Consider the following 23,083-nt stretch of genomic DNA (forward strand, 5'->3'; position numbering starts at 1 on the left):
ATACAAGACCAATAAAATACAAATACAAATACCATTAGAGGGTATCAGGCAAAGCGAAAGCTCCATTTTTCTACAGACTTCTTTGTTTTAAAAAGACCAAATTTCCTCTATATCTAGCAGGACAAAGAGCTGAGATACCTGTGTATATGACCAAAACCAAATTCAGTTGTGGGAGTATAAACAAAGAGTCTTTAGTCTGCTGGTTGCATTCAGAATAAACTGCATCATCTAATTCAGTTTGTCTCATTTTGAAGTGATAGACAAATAAGAAGAAATTCTCCTTCTTAATTTCTCTAGTTTCTCTAATTTCTCTTCTGACTAGTATCAGAGAGGATACTTCAATTTGGCAAATGGACAAATCGGCATTCATTCAACAGCATTGTTTAAACCGAAAATAAAAAACAGCACTTACGCTCTGATTTGTCAAACATAACTGAGAACAGGAAGTCTCTTGGAGTCATGTAATATTCTCCTCCATATTCCAAAGAAGCAAATTTCATAAAACGTTGCTTTCGAATGGAAAGCTTTTCTGCCATCTCTTCATCCACCGCCTCTTCCTTCTAAAAGACAGGCAAGGAGACAGCACATACAGGTAGATTTATTCATGGCTAGAATCACCAGCTATGACTCAGCAACAAAATAAGACCTGAAACTATATCATTGCTGCATGCTGCAAAACAAATATTTATTTTAGACTAAGGCAATTGTCAAAAGGACCGTTGGCGTTTATGCACACATCTGTTTGTGGGTTTGTAGGCATTAAAAAAAAATTACTCCTGAATCTTACCCAAACTCATGGATAAGATGAAAGCAATGAGGTGTGATTAATTCTAAATGTAATTTCACTTCATTAGATGATGGCCAACACTGTGTCATTAGGCAGAAAAGATAAAAAGACAATATAAATAATCAAAAGACTAGAACATCTTCAAGTAAGACAAGATGCCCGAGATGCTTTAGTTGAGAAAAATTGTGTAAGTGATCAAGGGAACAGGGAGAGAAGACATCTGTCACAAAAATGGCAGTGGATTGTTGAACAAATGTTGGTGCACAAATAAATGTTGCCTCTTGGGGTGAACAAATGAATGCTATTACATGAATGAAATGATGGGGCTTGTGGGGGGGGGGGCTTTTTGCCCCACAAGACAAGGTGCAGGGTGGGCATAGATAGGAGGAGATAGGCAGGTTGGGGGGGGGGGTTGGCTTGAGGCTGTGAGGGACAAAGTCCAGAATGGCCTGCATTGGATACTCGCTTATTGAGCCACAATTCTTGATTAACAACTGCAATGCGGACTGACAGGATTGCGGTAGAGGTGGTATTCAGCAGGTTCTGACCAGTTCTGGAGAACCAGTAGCAGAAATTTTGAGTAGTTCGGAGTACTGGTAAATACCACCTCTGACTGGCCCCATCTATTCCCTGCCTCCCGAGTCCCAGCTGATTGTGAGGAAATGGGGATTTTGCAGTAACTTTTCCTTGGAGTGGGGTGGGAATGGAGCCTTTACAGTATTCTTCCCCTGCCACGCCCACCAAGCCATGCCCACAGAACAGGTAGTAAAAAAATTTGAATCCCACCACTGGATTGCTGTCTCTAAGTGAAGCAGTCACAAGACCCCTCTTTACACGATTGCATGACTTACCAGCTAAAATTCCTGTCCCAACTGGGGTTGTAAATTGAGGATTATCTTGTATTCCTATTTTGGAAATAGTAAACTAGAATCCACTTTCCTATATTTTCAATTGCTTTTGTTATGCCCTAAATTTTGGAATGACAGAGAAATAGGTCTTAACTGTCTTCTGTGAGAAACTACTCCATGTATATTAAGAATGTTGTATTTTTCCTCATAGCCTTCTCTTCTCAAGGCTAAAATATCCATTCCCTTAGTTTGTCACTCCAGGAGTGAAGTTTTAATCTTCTGTTAACCTTCATTGCCCTTTTCTGAATTCATTCCAATTTGTTTGAATGTTTTTGAAATTCCACTGAAAAATAGTAACAATATTTAAGGTGGAGGTCTAACCAATGTGAAATAAAATGGACCTATTCTTTTCAGTCATTTGAAAACATAATGCTATTGACGCACTTATCTTTTTGGAATCACGTCACATTGCTGACTCATATTTGGCTTGTTAACAAATATAATTTAAGGAACCCTTTCACGAGCAGTATTGTGAAGCAGGCTGGTTCATCTGAATTCACACTTTGTTCATTACATATTATTTTCTATGTATTCTGCATCTCTTTAATCCTTCAATTCTTTCCTTCTTTATTATCATTTATTTGCCTTGCTTGAAAGTTAGAAGTCTGCAAAAGGACATTTTACTGGTAGAGATAGACATAAAGGTAGCCAGAATAGGAACACTGCTTGTTGTCCATAAAGGAAAAATTGCAAAAGACTATAGGAAGTATTATGACATAAGTATCAAGAAAGCTAGATTAAACATTACTGTTGCCTATGAAAATTAAGTTTCTGTTATGTCAAGTTCCTGTTGACTTCATAATGATCTCCACCTTCCCTATTTTATTTATTTTATTACTAGCTGATAACCTGGCATGCCCAGGTATTTATTTATCCTAATCCTGTATTAGACAGGAAAAGCCCTGATTTCGGCGACAATTAAATTAGTTGCAAATGTTTTTCTGTGCCCCCCAAAAGCGTCAAGAAAAGTGACACCACCTTAATTTCTAATGTTGGATTTTTCCCCTTACCAGAGGGAGCCCCCTTGTGGAATACTGTGAAGTCATTATCATGGCAACTCTACTGTGCTGTACAGTAGAAGCCATTTTATGGCAGTAGGGTAGAAGTCATTGTAAGGCACAACAGGCTGTGTCTTAACAGAACACATACCCTGAGGAGTCTTACCCCCACAGTATTTGTTTCCAGAGAGTAAGTCATCTGTGTACCAAGTTTGGTTGAAATTGCTTGAGGCGTTCCAGAGTGCTGGAATGAACACAAACACACACACACACACACACACAATATTTTATTTCATTTATTTCCTTCCTTGGTTTCCCTTTCTCTAAAGATATAAAGACCCAGCATTATACATGAATTCATAAATACACTGTCAATTTGTACATTCAAATCCTTACTCCATCCTCTTATAACTGATCCATACCTCAGTTCTAATTAATCTTTACACCATAGAGGAAGAACTGAGTCTGAAGTCTCTCAAGCCTAGGCTGAGGGCTTGGTACACTCTGAAGATCTTTTAAAATGCAATCAAAAATAAGGAGGGTGTCCAGTGAAGAGCAATGCAATACTGCTCTTCTGAGTTTAGAGTGCACATACAATTTCTATTTATTCTGATGAAAAATAAGTTTTACAAAACCAGTGCTCTGGTGAACTACAGTATCTCAACAAAACAAACATACTTATGGGCTTGCTCTCTGACATAAAATTTTATTTCTGTCTGTCCATCCATCATCCATCCTCCCATCTCTGATCAACAGAGCAAACAGCACCAAGCAGAGACAAATTGTAGAAGCCAAAGCAAAATGCCTTTTCATCCTGCCTTTACTCTTGCTCCGGGTGAATGTTTTGTATGCCTTTACAGATTCCTTAAAACTCTTTTAGCTTTAATTTCACGGACGTGTTAAACAGAACAGTGTACTCAGCTCTATTCTCTTTATGACTCAGGGGTTTTCTCTCCCTACATCGTTGACAATGATGACTGAAGCAACGAAAGTGCTGGCACTCTCAAGGGATGCCCTTCAACCAGCAACCTAAAAGTGAGTCATGACCGCAACTGAGTTTTTGTACTTGCTACAGAGGGAAGAGCTGGTGGTGGGGTGTGTGTGAGTGTGAAATCATAAGGAATCTGGTAGCATTTTTTCTAACAAATGTTCTTGAAAGCCCTAAGTTGCTGAGGTTGAGTAGCTTATCCCTTTCAATGAAAGTGCTAGAAACGGTGCTACTGGATTCCTTTTGAGTTTTGTTCTGCAATTCTTCCCTTTGGTGGGGAAGTTGAATAAAGCCAGCTGAGCTATAAGACCACTCCAATATATGATAACTTTTTCAAAGATTTCCTGCTTATCTTAAGAACATTTTCAAATTTTACATTATTCTAAGAGCAAACAGATAATACTAGTAGTTCAACCACAAGTTCCTTTACTTTAGTCTAACTAAATTCAATAGAACTTATCTCCAGTTAAGTATATATACAATTATGGTCTAAGTAGGCAAACCTGGTACTTTCAAGATATGTTATATTACAATTTCAAAATTTCCCAGCCAAGATATTGATCATGACAGCAAAATAAAAATAAAAAATAAAAATACAGTCCAAAGACTGGCGAAAGTTGATCTGATATTAATCACCAGAAATATAAGCAATTTATGTTGAAAAATGAGTCAGAAGGATGGCTTTCAACTAGACTGAAGAATATCAGATCTTTTGACTATTGGTATATATACATTTGTACAACTACCCAAGAAAAGTTACTGGCTTGCTATAAATAATATTAGTTGTCATAGCTGTCATAACCTTCCTTACTTTTAAAATGGTTTTGCCAGAAATTGACATTTACTATCAGTTTCTGGTAAATACGGGACATAACAACCAAGGGTTTGCTTAATGATTGACACAAAATAATAATAATAAAATATAACTCTTAATCAACACTGATGGAATTGGCCTTAAAGAAAGGGGGAGCGGGGAGGGAAGGAGCACAGGACCAGGCAACCTCTCTTGGAAGCTAATCCAGAACAATACCATGAATAATGGCATCAAAAGCTGCCAAGAGGTCAACTAAAACAAGAATAGATGCACTTCCTCATCTTATTCCCACCAGAAGTAATCCCAAAATGTGAAGAATGCCATATCTGGCCTAGAACTGAAAGGGTCTACTTTCATCCAAGTATTAAGTGTTAAGAATAGAATAGATCAACTAGAACTCAAATGCTGAGATTTCACAAGAGATAGAACCAAGAGAAAAACCGCAATGGCAAATACAGCAAAATTTATGTTACATTGTTTTGCCTGCGGTCTGAATGTTTGAGAAAGAAAACACATTTTTAGGCATAATTGAATTGCAAAATGTATTCAGTTAATGTTTAGTTCAGATGGTAGGAATTCAGGAATTCTAATATATCATATATGCCATAGTAGCAAGACATCAACCGAAGTAACAAAGAAAAATATTTCAGCATTAATTATGAATATAAATGTTCCTGTGATTTTACATTAGACCCCTTCTCATGGTAACTGGAAACATTAATGTTAGATCTCTAATACTTAGTGGTGAATTAGACTTGAATGACTTCAAAGAACCCTGCAATGACGCAAATCATTTCTCCTTTCATTGGAATACCAAGTAATCAGCTGCTAGGAAGCAATTTGTATCTGAACATTATTTACACAGACACAATCTGTAACTTGCAGGGAGATAGGCTTCAACACAGCAGTATTTTCCGCAAGCTAATTTTTAATTTGAGCAAGAAATCATCTTAAATTATTTGGAAAGAAGAAAGCCATTGATTTTTCTCTTTCTTTTACTCTACACAATAAAACTAGTCTGAGGCAGTTGTAACCATACATGTATAAAGTACTTACCACCAACCCCTGTAAAGCTTAATTCATTTATCTCAAGAATGAATAATGGGTCTTAAATTACAGGCAGTTAATTCTAACCCCAAAACAGATGAGAATAAAGGGTACTACGCATTTCTTCAAATCTTGATATCATAAATAATGTATTGCCTTTCCTTCATTATTTACTTTCAATCTTTTTGAATATTATCTGGCATGTGAAAAATATACAGTTGTATGCAGTTTATAGTGTTTACTGAAAGGTCATTTTTAAAAACTTGGTTCCTTTCAAAATGAATTGTTGGTTCCAGTTTTTTTTCCGGTACAGCACAATTAAATGACCTTTCTTGCTCTTTCTCACACATTTACACAAATTCCTTTCTTACAGTCTCTTATTCCCTCTCCTTATAGTTATAATTTAATTCCAGCTTCTATTTTACTTAAGATACCCATTTATCATTGGTCAGCAGTGACTGGTTCAAAAGACCTGTCCATTTTGGCTCCTGCTCAAAGTCCATGACTCATCAGATACTTGTATTAGGGGATATATATTTCTTAACATTCTGGTCAAATCTCAGTGTCCATTTCTATACAAATTATTCCATTGAGGGATTTAATCTACTGGGAATGACCATTTTTCAGGAACCACCACCACCTGGGTCTTGGGATTGCTCTGCATAGCACAAACAACAGAGAAGTTCTTCTTAAAGGCCTGAAAACTTCCAGCTGTTCTTTAAGAATAGAATAGAATAATGTTAACATAAAGAATTTGTCTTTGGTGCATATGTTCTCAGACAAGATACATTCGTCAAGAATCATTAGGTACAACACTTAATGATAGTAATAGGGTACAAATAAGCAACGAGGAAACAATATTAATACAAATCGTAAGGATACAAGCAACAAAGTTACAGTCCTGCAGTCATAAGTGGGAGGAGATGGGTGATAGGAACGTTGAGAAGACTAATAGTAACAGCAATGCAGCCTTAGTGAATAGTTTGACAGTGGTGAGGGAATTATTTGTTTAGCAGTGATGGTGTTCAGGAAAAAACTGTTCTTGTGTCTAGTTGTCTTGGTGTGTAGTGCTCTATAATGTAGGCGTTGAAACAATTTATGTCTAGGATACGAGGGGTCTGTAAATATTTTCACGGCCCTCTTTTCGACTCGTGCAGTGTACAGGTCTTCAATGGAAGGCAGGTTGGCAGTAATTGTTTTTTTTTGGCAGTTCTGATTATCCTCTAAAGTCTGTGTCTGTCTTGTTGGGTTGTAGAACCAAACCAGACAGTTATAGAGGTGCAGACGAAAGACTGAGATTAAGTGCCTCCTTGTCCCAACTTTCTACTTCTTTGGCTTTCCATGAAAGTTTTTGATAAGTAGGACTATTCTTTGCTGCACATCTTCCAGCTACAATGCATCTTCTTGAACCCTCTTACTCGCCTCTACTTCAAGAGTCTTATCTCAGGCTTTCCTATAAGTAATAACAAGTCTTCATCAGCCATTTTTACCCAAACTTCATTTTGGTTTACCAGCAATGAGACCAGAGGTGGTATTCAGCAGGTTCTGACCAGTTCTGGAGAACTGGTAGCGGAAATTTTGAGTAGTTCGGAGAACCGGTAAATATCACCTCTGACTGCCCCCCCATCTTTTCTCTGCCTCCTGAGTCCCAGCTGATCGGGAGGAAATGGGGATTTGGCAGTATCCTTCCCCTGGAGCAGGGATGAAATGGAAATTTTACAGTATCCTTCCCCTGGAGTGAGGACGAAATGGAAATTTTACAGTATCCTTCCCCTGGAGTAGGTAGGAAATAGAAATTTTACAGTATCCTTCCCCTGGAGTAGGGAGGAAATAGACATTTTACAGTATCCTTCTCCTGGAGTGGGGAGGAAATGGAAATTTTACAGTATCCTTCCCCTGGAGTGGGGAGGAAATGGAAATTTTACAATATCCTTCCCCTGGAGTGGGGAGGAAATGGAAATTTTACAGTATCCTTCCCCTGGAGTGGGGAGGAAATGGAAATTTTACAGTATCCTTCCCCTGCCACACCCACCAGGCCATGCCATGCCATGCCCACCAAGCCATGCCACACCGACCAAGCCATGCCCACAGAACCGGTAGTAAAATTTTTTGAATCCCACCACTGTAGGAGACCCTTCTTCTCCTTCTTCCGAGAAATGTTTAAGTCTCCAGCTCTCTCCCGCTCCTAACCAATTCAGTAGCAATTTGTTAAAGATAATATATTGTTTCTTCTACCCTCATGGTCTGCTATCTGCTAAAACAAATAACCCATCCTGGTTGGGTGAATGCATGACACAATAACCGGTAATTTTGGATGACAGCATGCCCTGCAACTTCAGTTACACCAGAATGGAATTTATTTTCTGCACCCATTTCAATCAGGATTTCATCTGGTATATGGTACCAAGACGGTTTTGGCTGTTTTGCCACATGGCTTTTGCTAGAAGCAAGCTGGGGAGTGTGGGTTGGGAATGTGATTCTGCTAGTTTTCCTCAAGTTCTCAGCAGCTTTCACTTGATGGTTATTATGGTATTTCTGGCGGTACTGGGCCTTGGGGATAATGTTTTCTCCAGTGGTTTATGTTCTTTTCTGTTGGAATGTGTCCAGAGTGTGCCAAAGGATCACTGCTTGATACCCAGGTCTCTCCAGGGTTCTATCTTGTCTCCTATATTTTTCATCATGAAAAAAAAATCCTTGGAGGGTATAATTTAGAGCTTTGAAGAGGACTCCCATCAGTTTGCTGACAGCACTCAGCTTTACTGCAGTTTGCTTTCTAATTCCAAGGAAAAGAATCAGCGCCCTTGAATGCTGCTCATTGATACAAGAGGCGGAGATCACATAATACCTGCACTGAAAGATTGGGGGCTCGTTAATAGTTGCTTTCTAGGCACAATTTAAGATTTGGACATTTGAAACCCTTAACAGCTTTGGAATCTGACTATCTTCTGGGCTCTTCCTCCTGCTATGAATTTAACCAGTTACTTAATACAGCAGGAAGACCTTTTCCTCCTGCCTTCATATGCCGAACATGGAATAACGAGCTTAATTTTACAGAAAGGTATCTGGAATGTTAGGATACACTTCTTAACAGTAAAAACAGATCATCAATGGATACTAAGGGTAATTGCTGAATTGGATAGGCCTCCGATGTTGATGCTTTAATGTAGATACTTGCATTGAGCAGGCACTTGGGCTCGAGCAACTAAAGGATCTTTTGTGACCTTATGATTCTATATACTAGTCAAGTTGTATGTCTACTGCTGAACAATCTTCAACAAGAAAAATGTGGAGACTTTAATTAAACAAAAGTATAATTAGAAATAGCTTCCATACAAACAGTTAGTTCAACCTATTATGATTTGTGTTTGGGACTGACAAATAGATAAATACAATTTTATTTCTAACTCTTAACAGATAATGATCTATCAGTAACTGCTCCTTTTGACTTCTGAAACTCACACTCTGACATTAGTGATAGTATCTTGCCTTCTGCTGGTCTGTTGCTATTGCCTTCAATTTCCCCAAGTATCAGAGTCTCCTCCAAGGATTGTTATTTTTGCTGTGTGTCCAGAATATTTAACCTGCAGCTGAGTTATTATTTCTCCCAGTGAGCAGTCAAGTTTTATTTCATCTAGTTTGGAATGATTTGTTCCATTTCCTGTCCAAAGCACTCTTAACAATTGTCTTCAGCATCCCAGTACAAAGGCATTAATTGTTCTATGTTCATCCTTTCCAGTGGCCCAGATTTCATAATCATACATTGCTACAGACCAGGCTATGGCAATACAGGATTAGTAGTATGAGATTTCTCCACTTTAATACAGGCAGTCTTTGAGTTACAACTGTAATGTGGCCTGCTCTTTATGGTCATAATATCTGAGGTTGTAAAGCAGGTTGGCCATGTGATTTTACATCCTTTTAACCCTTTTTTGCAGCAGTTGTCAGCGAACCAAGGGTTCGCTATGGACTTCGTTTTGTTGCTAGCCAGAAGTAAATGCTAGTTTTTCGTAAAATTGTCACAAAATGCAGTCCTGTGACTGTACATACAGCCCGGTTGCCGAGTGCCTGAAAAGTGGTCATGTGACCACAGGGCCCTCCCTGACCATCGGAACTTCGAATCCAAGTCACAAGTACTCTCCTTAATAACTAAAGGAAAAGGACATGCATTTTTTCTAAACATGTTGTTCCCAAGAAGCAGGTGCATCCTTTCTTCATGCTTACCATAACCATCTTTATGAATTTTTCAGCCAAAAAAATAACATAATCTACTTTTATTATTTGTTCATTGTTTTTGCACTTAACTTTCACCTTCAACAACCAACTTATTAAGTCTTCCACACTTCCAAACCCCAAATCATCAGCATATCATACATCGCTAAAATTTCTTCCAGCAATTTTAATTTAATTTCTTTTAGCTTGCCATTTCTAATTATATGTTTTGCATATAAGTACATTAGATAGTGCAGACTAAGCTAAGCAATGGGCACAATTATGTACATGGGACCATTTGGCTGGGCTGGTAGCAAAAACAAAAGGTTGTTAAGCAAGCTTGAATTAAAATTGACCTAGTTAAATAAAATGACATCTTGTTTGAAACCTGGTTTAAAAAATTGCTTGATATAAAATTCTAGCCTGCCTGAGCACTTAAATTCTCTTTCAATTCTTTTTCAAACTTTTCAATTGCAATAACAATTTCAGACCTCTGCATGAATGGCCATTTTACTGGAATACAGACTAGTGATGTAGTGATCGCCTTTATATTGTTTTTAAGTGTATAGTTATTTCTAAAACCGGATCAGACATCATTTATACACCTCGCATACAAGAAAGGTCACAAACTATTTAACTACATTGTTCAATTGTTCTGTTGTCTGGAAATAACACCTTCAGAGTACCTCTGTGGTTAAGACTTGTGCCAGAAATCTAAAATGTGGTTTCCCTACATTTCCCTCCCTCTCCCAAACTTTTGTTACTCCCTTTCCCTATTAAATATTTGTACCACTTAAGCTTTTGCTTAGATTTTCCCACTTTTAAAGTTATGTCTCTTTTGAAAAGAGGGGGAAGGCTTTTGAAAGGAGGAAGAAAACACTGTTGTCAAATAATAATAATAAAAAAAACCTTGAACATGTTTAAGTAGATGTGTCAGTACTGTAATTCTATTATACAAGCAAAGAGAATGCAAGACAGCCTCTCATTCATATAGGACAAATAGCTGTGCCAAAAGCACAAATTACACCTAATTATAGGGTATAACTCTGTCATCTCTCTTTTTATAACCTAGTCGTTTACACACTTTGATATTTTTTTTTACTTCCATTTGAGTTTATTAACATCAAAGCTTTGTCATCACTTATCTGTTTCCACCAAGTTTTTACTTGGGGCAATAAAGAATAAAAACTTCTTTACATTCCAGCTTTTTGGATGCAAGAATGGTTTAGTCTGCATTGTTCTTATGTTTCATACAAAGGTTTTAATAAGCATGTTGTTAAATTTATTGCCCTTGGCGGAGAAGTCTTAAAATACACTATAATTTAACCTACTGTAGTATTAAATACATCAGTAGAGTGCTCTGAAATTATATTCATATTAATATTATTCCAATAAACAGGTCTAGGTAACTTCTGAAATTTTGAATAAGAATATATCAGATGGTTTTAGATTTTTTAAATCAATATTATATGCCAAGACGTTACTCATATTTTCATCAAATTTGTCAGATTTACTGCATCACATTTTATTTTACAATTAATCAGGTATGATGACTATAATGGGTTAATAGGGGGCAGGAGTATTAGGTATTAGGGTATGTATGTTAGGTATGTTTGCTGCTCTGATAAGATATAATTTTATTATCTCTACTTGCATGTATATACATACAACCTCTTTTGTATAGCTGAGATGTATTATACATTTATTTTTTATTTCCTTCTTTCTTCAAACTGCAGGTCTCAAATTTGAACTCCAGTTTTGATTCCAGTTCCACCACACGCAACTCTGCCATTTTTAAAATATATTCCCTGTACAAGTGAAACAGAGACAATGCGTACCATCTTTATCTCATCTTTTGTTTTTTCTATTTTTTTCCAATCAATTTTTTATTTTTTATATTCTTTATACATATCAATTTGTGAATGGTGTGGTAACTGAATAACATACATTTCAGCAGACATAAATGTAGTTATTATTCCTAAATATTACATTTCATTTCCATTGTTTCCTATTATTTATACATGTCTTTTATTATCACCCTTCCTTTCTGAACCATCTTTCTGTCCTTTTGTATATTTTAACATATTAATATATAATTATTATTCCCCCCCACTATTTTCTATCCCTATTTTAACTCCCCCCCGTTCATATCACTATAATATTTAAAGATGTGTTTTCCACCTATTTTGTTGTTCATATTTCTTTAGTTAAATCAAAGTTCCATCCTTCATTCTTCCATTTTCCAATATCTCCTTATATAGTTTTAGTATCAATCATGATCATTTATACATTTAGGGTATTTCTATTCATGTTCTTTCCATTTCTTCAATCCATATAATTCTACTATTAATACACATGTTTAGATTAATATATATTTATATATATTTCCTTAATCACCCATTAAGTTCTAACCTTCCACTGTTCTTCATATTTTTATACATATTTAGTAGTACAGTCATTCAAAGTCTATTTTTCCCATTCTTCATATCCATTTATATTACAATATTATCCTGATATCTACCACACTGCTAAAATAATAATCCAACCTGCATAATTCTGATATTAATGCACATTATTGAAATATATTCGTAACAATATTTTTACTCAATTTTCCCTTATCCTTCATCTCTTACCTACTTCTGAACCTTTAATCTTATTTTCTATTTAGTTTTCCTCCCATATTTGTTCCTTAGTCTTTTATTCCCTCTATTTGACTATCTAACTTTTCCTCCCAACCCTACCCTTTCCCACTGTCTAATTCCAGAACTATCCATTCCACCTCCTATCTTTTTTCCCCAGCTCTCTCCCTGTTTCTCCCACTCCCTTTTTAAATCCTTTACATTATTTCCCCCCCTTTTTTAGTTCCTTTATCACTATTTATTTTGGCAACATCTCCTCCTTGTTATCTTCTTCTTGCTGGTTTCTCTCCATTTTCCCCTCTGTTTCTTTTGGTAGCTCCATTCTTTTTTCCTTGTCCTGATCATTGTCTGTTATTCTTTGCATTAAATTTCCCAACTTTTGGTCTATATGATCAAATATTTTCTCAATGCTTTGAAAAAGCTCCATTCTGTTTAAGTTCTCCTCACTTCTGTCTTAGGTTGCGTCTGTGTTTAGTCAATCTCTTTTTTAGTCCACTGTCCCGAGTTCATTAATTCAAAAAATCAAACTTCCAAGTCACAATTTTAAATGTCTCATCAATAGTCAGTCCAAACAATTTGAATTCACCAGGAGGTTATCCACGCCTCTTCAAATTACCTTATATATTCAATAATATTTAATGATTTTCAGGGGCTCTTAACTGAAGTCCTTAGTTAATAATCAGATCTCTAGTGGTCTTAGAGTAGGTCTGTATTTAACAGATATTTCCAGGGGTTTTTTTTTGAATAGTTATTTCCCAGTTTGCATATTTCCCTTTCCTCAGCAGATGGCGCTCTCCCTTCTGTCTGCTTCACTCTCTCCTAGCCTGAGGAATATCAAACCAGCTCTGCAATGCATTGTGCAGAATATTGCATGGAGCCAATTTTCATTCAACAATATAATTTTCTCCAATTTTACTTCAGTACTAAATAATCACTTTACTTCACTCTCTGCAATAGTGTTAAGAATTCCGGTTTCAATTATTTTTTCAATTATTCAAATTATTCTTAAATTATAAATCCAATAATTGAGCAATGTTTGTAAAGAGAAATTTGGGACTTTAATTCCAGCATTTTAAAATGCTCTCAATACCATGTCTTTTAGCTTTGAGGAATCAAGTTTCTATTTAGTATTTAAGAAGATTTTTTTCCCCTCCTTCAATTCTCCGGTATTTTCCTGTGTGCCCATTCGTAGCTTCAACAAATAGCTTTAAAGATGCTTCCCCTTTGGATTTCTGGGGTTAACTTCCAATAAAAAGTATTTTCTCATCCAGCTCACACTCCATTCACTTTCTCCTCACCAGCACAATCTGGGGTATTCAGGCTGTCCCCAAGATGGCTGCCACTACTTCTCCTCAGATGAGGGGGTTTTCCCAGTCAGGGAGGAGAGATGCAGCTCTCCTTGACCTGCCAGGCGGTCCCACCTTACTTCACCCCTTCAGTGGGGCTATGGTCCAAAATTGGACTCTCTGACAGGGAGAGGTTGGAGCTGACTGCAGAGCTTGCAGACCAGGCTTCCGAGGGGGGCGGAAGTATAACCAGAAGTGCCTCCTTGGTTTTTTCTGAAGTTGGTTCTTACAGTAGTAGCTTCTTGTTCACAGTAAACAAGAACATGATTCCTCTGAAGAATAATCAAGTGTTCTGGCACACCCATTAAATGCCACCTTTTGGCATAATCTACAAAAAGCCCTAAATGTACTCAATAAAACAAACCTTTTTAAATTCTCTTGCTCTTTCCATTATTCTTCTTATATTAATTATCTGATTTCATGTCACTCTGCCTTTTCTGAAACCTGCCTGTTCATCTGGCATCGCTCTCTCCAGATGTAGCACTGTGTTAAGATCTTACAGCAAAATTTTGTTTCCCTAAAGAATCAGTGCAATGGTTTATAATTTGCAATGTCTAATACTTCTTTCTTCAAGAGAGTACCATTATATACCATGCCCATGGTGTTCGCAAGTGCATGCGCACCAGAAACTGGAAGACCAGGTGGCTGATGTGCATGCACGTGCTGGAAACCAGAAGAGCAGCTGCCCAGTGTGCACATGCACGCCGGGCGGCTGTTCTTCCAATTGCCTGCACACCCACACGCTCCCATTTCAACACTCAGTGGCTGAAAAGGTTTGCCAACACTATTCTAAGGGATAACATTATTGGGAATTTATAATTGAGCTAATTTGGTAGAATTGTTAAAAGTATTACTAGAAACTGTGTGTTTTAGCCAGCTGGTGACTTTGGCCAATCACTCTCTCCTAGCCTGAGGAATACCAAACCAGCTCTGCAGTGCATTGTCCAGAAAATTGTATGGAGCCAAGTTTCATTCAACAATATAATTTTCTCCAATTTTACTTCAGTACTGAATAATCACTTTACTTCTTGGACAAATGTATGGGTAGCAGCTAAGAAATATTAGCCATATTTACCTGTTTTTAAAGGTTATTTCAGCCCTGGTCTTCAGCCCTTTTCCAGTGTTAGCTAATAGGATATAATACTTTTTAGGGCTGTTGCCACAATTAGAAAAATATATATCAAGTCCTTCATGCTGTGAGCTTAACAAGTTTTACATTTATTTCTATTTTGATTTTCTTTTAAAATTTGTTCATGGTGCTTTGTATTCTAACTTTAGTCTTGAGAAACCAAAAGGAATTTAGGATTTAACTAAACTAAATGAACTAATTTAGGATAAACTAGGGAAGAAATATTTGCAAGATTACGCTAACTATTTTGCTTTAAATAATTAAAGAAAACTTTCCATGAAGTTTTTCACTGCCTGAAGGAGGAACAAAATAATATTAAGTTAAAATACAGTCAGATCTCTACTATTTGGCAATTTTACTGCATTTATTAGTAATATGCAACACCATCATAAACCTAAAGCTTGAGCTAAAAATAGCTCTTGCAAGTGGAATGCCAATATCCTTATTACAGCACAACAGGATACCTGGTCTACCTCTTCAACTATACAGGAGGTTTCTAGTAAATGGCTGTCAACAAGCCTGTGCATGACTGAAATCAAATTACTAATACTATGGGAATAGGCTTTTGAACTTTGTGCCAACAAAGTATCACGTATCTAATCTAAGGAGGAATTACAGACCAAAAGACTGCTATTATTTTATTAGCCATACCACCTTCATTTTGATCTGCTCTACTTCGCTCGTTTAAATCTACTTGTCAGTGGGATGGCAGAGAAAGTACAATACATTTTATGTTCCAGAGCAGCTGTAATTCTGTTTTGAAACCTCTGGGTCGACGGCGTTCCCCCCCCCCCCCCCACCGCCCATGTATTAAGAATTTCCAACAATTTCTACAGCATTTGATCTAGAATTAATGACATAAAAAGAGATTATAATGTATCTAAGGAATAATTCCTATATGGTTAACTAAATATAGTAATCAACTCAGACATAATGTCATGCTTACTAGTCAAATAATATGTTAACCTTGATTTCAAAGTATGAATCCAAGTCATTTAGGCAAACATTGTAATTTTCTCTTTTAAATAAATTCAGTACAATTGTGTTTTAGGTAGTAAAAGGTTAAACTTCTCAAAAATCTATACAATAATGTAAAACAATTTTTTTCACACAGGTCTGAGGACATTTTTCATAATAGATATTGTGTGTAATCTCTTGCATTTCTATCTGATCAACCAAGGAAACAACAAAAAAGGAAACACACAACTTTCTGAGCTTTCCTTTATAAAGATAGAATGCAAGATCAGAATGCAGGCTCACATAACACACTGAAAATTAACTTATGAGATCTGCCACAATCTTGTGTCATTCACAGAGTGAAAGGGAGTTAAGATGATTTGACACAACTCTTTGGCCAAATAAAGAAGCACACAGGAAAATGTTACTCTGCTTCCTGTTTACAATGCAGCTTCTGCCAACCTAGCAGTTCGAAAGCATGTAAAAATACAAATAGAAAAATAGGAACCACCTTTGATGGGGAGGTAACAGCATTCTGTGCGCCTTTGGTGTTTAGTCATGCCGGCCACATGACCATGGAGACGTCTTCGGACAGCGCTGGCTCTTTGGCTTTGAAACGGAAATGAGCACTGCCCCCTAGAGTCGGGAACGACTAGCACATATGTGCAAGGGGAACCTTTACCTTTACCTTACCTCTTTATCACACTCCTCACCTATTCTCTTATACTTTGCATAATAATGCATATTTAAAAAGTTGAAAAGAAAACCTAGGATTAACATTCTCTTCCAAAAATAACTTTACTCATTAGTTTCTGCTGTATCATCATTTAGTCATTTTCTGGTATTCAGATCTTTTGCTACAATTACAAAGCTAAAGATCAGATAGGCAGGATATATGTATGTATGTATATGAATAAGAATGAGTATGTGCCAGTGGTGGGTTTCCATTTTTTTTACTACTGATTCGCTTGACGCTTCTGCGCATCTGCAGACACATCTGGGCGGGTGGGCGGAGCCTCCCGCCACCACCACTAGCAGTTTGCCTGATCCGGGCTGAACCGGGAGCAACCCACCTCTGGTATGTTCATGTATATGTGCATGCATGCATGTATGTATGTATATGTGTTATGATTATACATACAGGTCAACTTACCACAACTGAGCCCAAAATTTATGTTGCTTAAGTGGGACAGTTAATTGAATTTTATCCTATTTTATGTCCTTTCTTACCACAGTTGTTAAGTCAGTAACACAATTGTTACGTGAATCTGCTTCCCTATTGACTTTGCTTATCAGAAGGTAGCAAAAGGTAATCCCATGACCTGGAGACATGGCAACCATCATGAATATGAATCAGTTGCCAAGCATCTGAATTTTAATCACGTGACCATAGGGATGTTGCAAAATAGGTTGTAAGTGTGAAAAACAGTTGTAAATCACTGTTTTTTAGTGCCATTGCAACTTTAAAAGATCACTAAATAAACAGATATCAAGTATCAGAATCAAGTATCTGCTATTCTTAGAAGTATTTGTTTGCTATGTTTTACTAGGTATAAATATTAAAATTATACAGGTAAAGAGTCTGTAATGTGAATTTTTACCTGCAACCAGAATTCCTTCTCTTTTTTTAATGATGATACTGTCAATAAGGAAAGCCTCTAAAAAGCCTTAAGATATTCACTGTTAAGAATGGATAATTATAACAGTTTATTTCCTTCCTGAATAAGGAGTAAAACAAGCTACCTATTGTATAACAAAGGTATTGTACAGTTGTGTTGGGAATATCATTCCTTTAATTTAGAAGATTAGTCAGTCTCCTTCAATTAATACGTAGATGGGACTTAATGGAATGTAGAAATGTGTCCGCATCAAATTACACAACTGAATCAACTCATATTTTTCTTCCATTTCCATATCCTGAAGTTCTGACTACAACTTCTGTCGTCTTTCACTATCATGCAGAAGTATGAATTTAATTCTCCATAAAATTGTTTTGCATCATATTTAAAGCAAGTTTTGTTAGCTTCTCTAACAATACAATTTGTATACAAATATTTTTTAAAAATTATTTGTCCGTCAATTTAGGGAAAGTTCAAGTTTTATTTTTGACACGCAAAATACCTAACTCTTTATCATTATATGTTTCTTCCTGAATTTATCTCCATAATTTATATTTGTATAAGGTAAAGGTAAAGGTTCTCCTCACACATGTGTGTACTAGTCGTTCCTGACTCTAGGGGGCGGTGATCATCTCTGTTTCAAAGCCGAAGAGCCAGTGCTGTCCAAAGATGTCTCCATGGTCATGTGACTGGCAGGACTAAATGTCAAAGGTGCACGGAGCGCTGTTACCTTCCCACCAAAGGTGGTTCCTATTTTTTTTTTACTTGCATTTTTACATGCTTTCGAACTGCTAGGTTGGCAGAAGCTGGGGCAAGTAACGGGAGCTCACTTCGTTACGCGGCACTAGGGATATGAACTGCTGAACTGCCGACCTTTCTGATTGACAAGCTCAGCATCTTAGCCACTGAGCCAACACGTCCCTTTATACTTGTATAAGATCCCCTGAAAAAAAACCCTTCATATTCCAAGGATAGGATTATTGATAATGAAAAAAAAGATTGATATTTATTATAAAGATCCTTGATGCTAGTTAAAACCCAGGATAATCAAGTCCAAGGACTACAGCAATGACAGAGAAACTGATGACTAATGACAGTACAGTCATTTGGCTTGTACTATACTTTTATCTTAATGAAAGCATCTTCTCGGTAATCTCCATTTAGAAACCATGTACACTGATCAAACTACAGTTATTAAAAAACAAAGCCTTGAATATTAGAGAACATTAGAAAGACATCAAGAATTCTAAAATTATAAAACATCAGCTACCTCAACCGTACTTTCTTTGGCCATCCAGTACCTCTCAAAAAAAGCCATCTCTATGATCATCCGACCTGACTTAATAAATTGCATCTATCATATTTAGTTCAAGAGGAAGCAAAGTTAAGGACCTAAAGTCTGCTAATTTTTCTACAAATGGATTTTATTTTTTCACATCATACAGAATCAATCAGATCTGACTTGGGGAAAGCAATAATTTTAATATCTTCACCACACACAGAGGTACTTAAAATTCCCAACAGATTTTTAAAAAAAACTATGTAACACTTCACTGCACACCTTCCCCTAGCCTTAATGAAACATTAACACAAACCATGGATGTGTGAGTATATTTTCAAAGCCAATGCTCAAGATATAAATACCTTACATTTACAGGCTGTAAGTGATACTGTGTTGTGAAACAAATGCACACCCTTAATAAAAATCCATTTCTAAATTTAAACATAACATTATGGCCTTACAGATTCCATACGGACTATATTATTGACTGTTTTAGTCACTCAGCATAACAATGTCTGCATTTCAGTAATGCAAACTATGACGCTCATGATATATTTAATGCTTCAGTTATTTAAACTTCAGAGATATCTGAAACTTGAACTAATTTAACGCAACGTGATATAAAACCCATGCAATGTTGGAAGTTTAAATAGTTTAATTATAGTTAGTACAGGCAATTACAGTGACTTTTAAGACCAAACTAGACAAAATTGCAAAATAATGTTTCTATACCACTATATTCTTTGCCCTGAAATTCAGCATTGCTGTGGATTAAAAAAAAGGCAAATAAAATACCAACCCTTAAAGATTTTGTATTATCTTTTTCAATAGCAGCTGAAAAGGTATGCCTTTTCTGAAAAATGCTATATATTTCTTCCACAATTATTTTGTGGGAGAAGATTCTTACAGTGGTCACTACAAACAAACCCCTCTTTCTTGCCTCAAATCCAGGTCTTTGGTCCAACAGAAAATGGAAGATCTTCCTTTGCTCTGATGGGGAAAAAAAGCTCTCTGGGTGTTTGTGTGTGTGTGGCAGGAAAGAGCTGTGTTAGCACATTTTCATAGAAGTAAGCATTCTACAGAATGACAAGGCATAGGTGAGTTGGCATGCAGGAGAGCAGCATGACACTGAAGAGTTAGGAACAGTGAGGTGATGGTGCCAGTTAGGATATCACATTGGTAATGGTTAAAACAGAGGACTCACCTGTCCAGCAGGAGCAGCACAGCCAAGCCTCAATACTCTGTTTCCCTGAACCCCCCCCCCCCAAATGAGCCATCCCCAAAAATATTGCAGCACAGCAGCAGCCCTGAGGTGGTCATGCTCACCGCCTCTTGCATCTAAAAATAATACCTCCTAAAAAATAAGACCAAATGCTTATTTGGGGGGGAGAAAATAAGACCCTGTCTTATTTTCGGGAAAACATTTTTCAGCAGTTCATTTAGTGACCATTCAAAGTTACAATGGCATTGAAAAAAGTGACTTTATGGCCATTTTTCACATTTATGACCGTTGTAACATCCCCGTGGTCATGAGATTTCCATTTGGATGCTTGACAACTGACTCACTCTTATGATGGTTGCAGTGTTCCGGAGTCATGGGATCTAGCAATAGCAATAGCAGTTAGACTTATATACCGCTTCATAGAGCTTTCAGCCCTCTCTAAGCGGTTTACAGAGTCAGCATATTGCCCCCAACAACAATCCGGGTCATCATTTTACCCACCTCAGAAGGATGGAAGGCTGAGTCAACCCTGAGCCAGTGAGATTTGAACAGCCGAACTGCAGAACTGCAGTCAGCTGAAGTAGCCTGCAGTGCTGCATTTAACCACTGCGCCACTTCGGATCTCCTTTTGCGACCTTCTGACAAACAGGTCAGATTCACTTAACAATCGTGTTACTAATTTAATAACTGCAGTGAGATTCACTCAACAAATGTGGTGAAAAAAGTCATAAAATGGGACAAAACTCACTTAACAAATGTCATGGCCTCCATGACAGCCATGGGCTTGACCCAGGTAATTCGGGGCCCAACCCATTCAGCGGGTCACATGCTCGACCTCGTATTCCTCTCGGAGCAGTGGACTTGTGATCTTGGTCTGAGGGGTAATGAGATCATACCCCTGTCGTGGTCAGACCACTGCCTACTGAGGCTTGACTTCCGGAGGCCAAACCCCCACTGTAGGGAGGAGGAACCGACCAGGTGGTTCCGCCCCAGGCGACTTATGGACCCTCTAAGGTTCCAGACGGAGCTTGGGGTTATTCCTGATACTCTCGCCCACAGTTCGGTGGAGACTCTGGTTGCTGCCTGGCACTCGGCGGCATCGGAGTCCCTCGACCGGATTGCGCCACTACGGTCCCTCCGGGTCGGTGGATCCCGGAGGCCTCCTTGGTTCACCTAGGAGCTCCGGGAGAAGAAGCGCCGGAGGAGACGCCTAGAGCACCTGTGGAGGTCCGATAAGTCTGAATCGAACCGAGCACTTTTGACAACATGCACCAAGGAATATATCAGGGCATTGAGGACAGTAAAAAGAACATATATTGCCACCTTGGTTGCGTCCGCTGAGTCCCACCCAGCTGCCCTGTTTAGGATAACCCGCTCCCTCCTAAATAGGAGGGATATGGGGGACCCCCTGCAGGGTAAGGCTGAGGATTATGTCCAGTTCTTAGCGGACAAAGTTGCTCGGTTTCGGTCGGACTTGGACTCCACCTTTGCAGATCCAGCCGAGACACAAGGGGATAACTTGGCAGACCATCTCTGGGTTGAGTTCCAGGATGTTGCCTCTGGGGATGTGGACAAGGCCATACGAGCTGTGAGTGCCTCCACCTGTATACCGGACCCGTGTCCCTCCTGGCTGGTTGCCAACAGCAGTGAGGTGACACGAGGCTGGATCCAGGCGGTCGTTACCGCCTCCCTTCGGGAGGGGCACTTCCCCGCCGCACTTAAAGCGGCGGTGGTGAGACCCCTCCTGAAGAAACCATCCTTGGATCCAGCCGTTTTCAACAATTACCGCCCAGTCTCCAACCTCCCCTTTGTTGGGAAGGTTGTTGAGAAGGTGGTGGCCTTCCAGCTTCAACGGTCCTTGGAGGAAGCTAGTTACCTTGACCCCTTCCAGTCCGGCTTCAGACCTGGTTACAGCACAGAAACCGCTTTGGTCGCATTGACCGATGATCTCTGGAGAGCCAGGGATGGAGGCCATGCGTCCATCTTGGTTCTCCTTGACCTCTCGGCGGCTTTCAATACCATCGACCATGGTATCCTTCTGCGATGACTGCGGGAGGTGGGGGTGGGAGGCACTGTTTTGCAGTGGTTCTCCTCCTACCTCTCGGACAGGTCGCAGTCGGTGTTGGTTGGGGGGCAGAGATCATCCCCGAGGCCCCTAACATATGGGGTGCTGCAGGGTTCGGTCTTATCCCCCCTACTATTTAACATCTACATGAAACCGCCGGGCGAGATCATTCGGAGGCACGGGATAAAATACCACCAATACGCGGACGACACTCAGTTGTACTTGTCCGCCCCGTGCCAACTCAATGAAGTGGTGGACGTGATGAACCAGGGTCTTGAGGCCGTTAAGAACTGGATGAGAGCTAACAAACTGGTACTCAACCCGGACAAGACCGAGTGGCTGTTGTGCTTCCCTCCCAATAATTTGGCCAGTGTTCCATCGCTCAGGCTGGGGGGTCAAATTTTACACCCCTCAGATAGGGTTCGCAACTTGGGAGTCCTCCTGGACCCACAGCTGACTTTTGACCATCATTTATCGGCTGTGACCAGGGGGGCATTTGCCCAGGTTCGCCTGGTGCGCCAGTTGCGACCCTACCTGAACCGGGAGGCCCTCACAACAGTCACTCGAGCCCTTGTGATCTCTAGGCTGGAATACTGCAATGTGCTCTACATGGGGCTGCCCTTGAAGAGCATCCGGCGACTTCAGCTAGTCCAGAATGCGGCCTCGCGAGTGATCATGGGCGCACCGCGGTTCGCCCACATAACACCTATCCTCCGCGAGCTGCGCTGGCTACCTGTTGATCTCCGGGTGCGCTTCAAGGTGCTACTTACCATCCATAAAGCCCTCCATGGTAGTGGATCTGAGTACTTGAGAGACCGCCTCCTGCCGATTACCTCCCTTCGACCTATTAGATCGCACAGATTAGGCCTCCTCCGAGTTCCATCCGCCAGTCAGTGCCGACTGGCGACTACGCGGAGGAGAGCCTTCTCGGTAGCAGCTCCGACCCTTTGGAATGATCTCCCCGTGGAGATTCGCACCCTCACCACCGTCAGACCTTCCACACAGCCCTTAAGATCTGGCTATCCCGTCAGGCCTGGGGATAAGATTCTAATTCGCCCCCACCCGAATGTTGA

At 39.0% G+C, this 23,083-nt stretch overlaps 1 protein-coding gene across 1 annotated transcript in view; it reads right to left on the reverse strand.

Moving 5' to 3' along the window:
* The window catches only part of MICU2 (mitochondrial calcium uptake 2), a 71,993-nt gene that overhangs the window by 39,808 nt on the left and 9,102 nt on the right, over positions 1 to 23,083 (reverse strand). Inside the window, exon 2 of the mRNA XM_032220110.1 lies at positions 413 to 560. Coding sequence (XP_032076001.1) covers positions 413 to 560 — 148 coding nt within the window. The remainder of the gene's footprint in view (positions 1 to 412; positions 561 to 23,083) is intronic.

Source organism: Thamnophis elegans, chromosome 6 (assembly GCF_009769535.1).
Source record: "Thamnophis elegans isolate rThaEle1 chromosome 6, rThaEle1.pri, whole genome shotgun sequence".
Classification (NCBI taxonomy): Eukaryota; Metazoa; Chordata; class Lepidosauria; order Squamata; family Colubridae; genus Thamnophis; species Thamnophis elegans.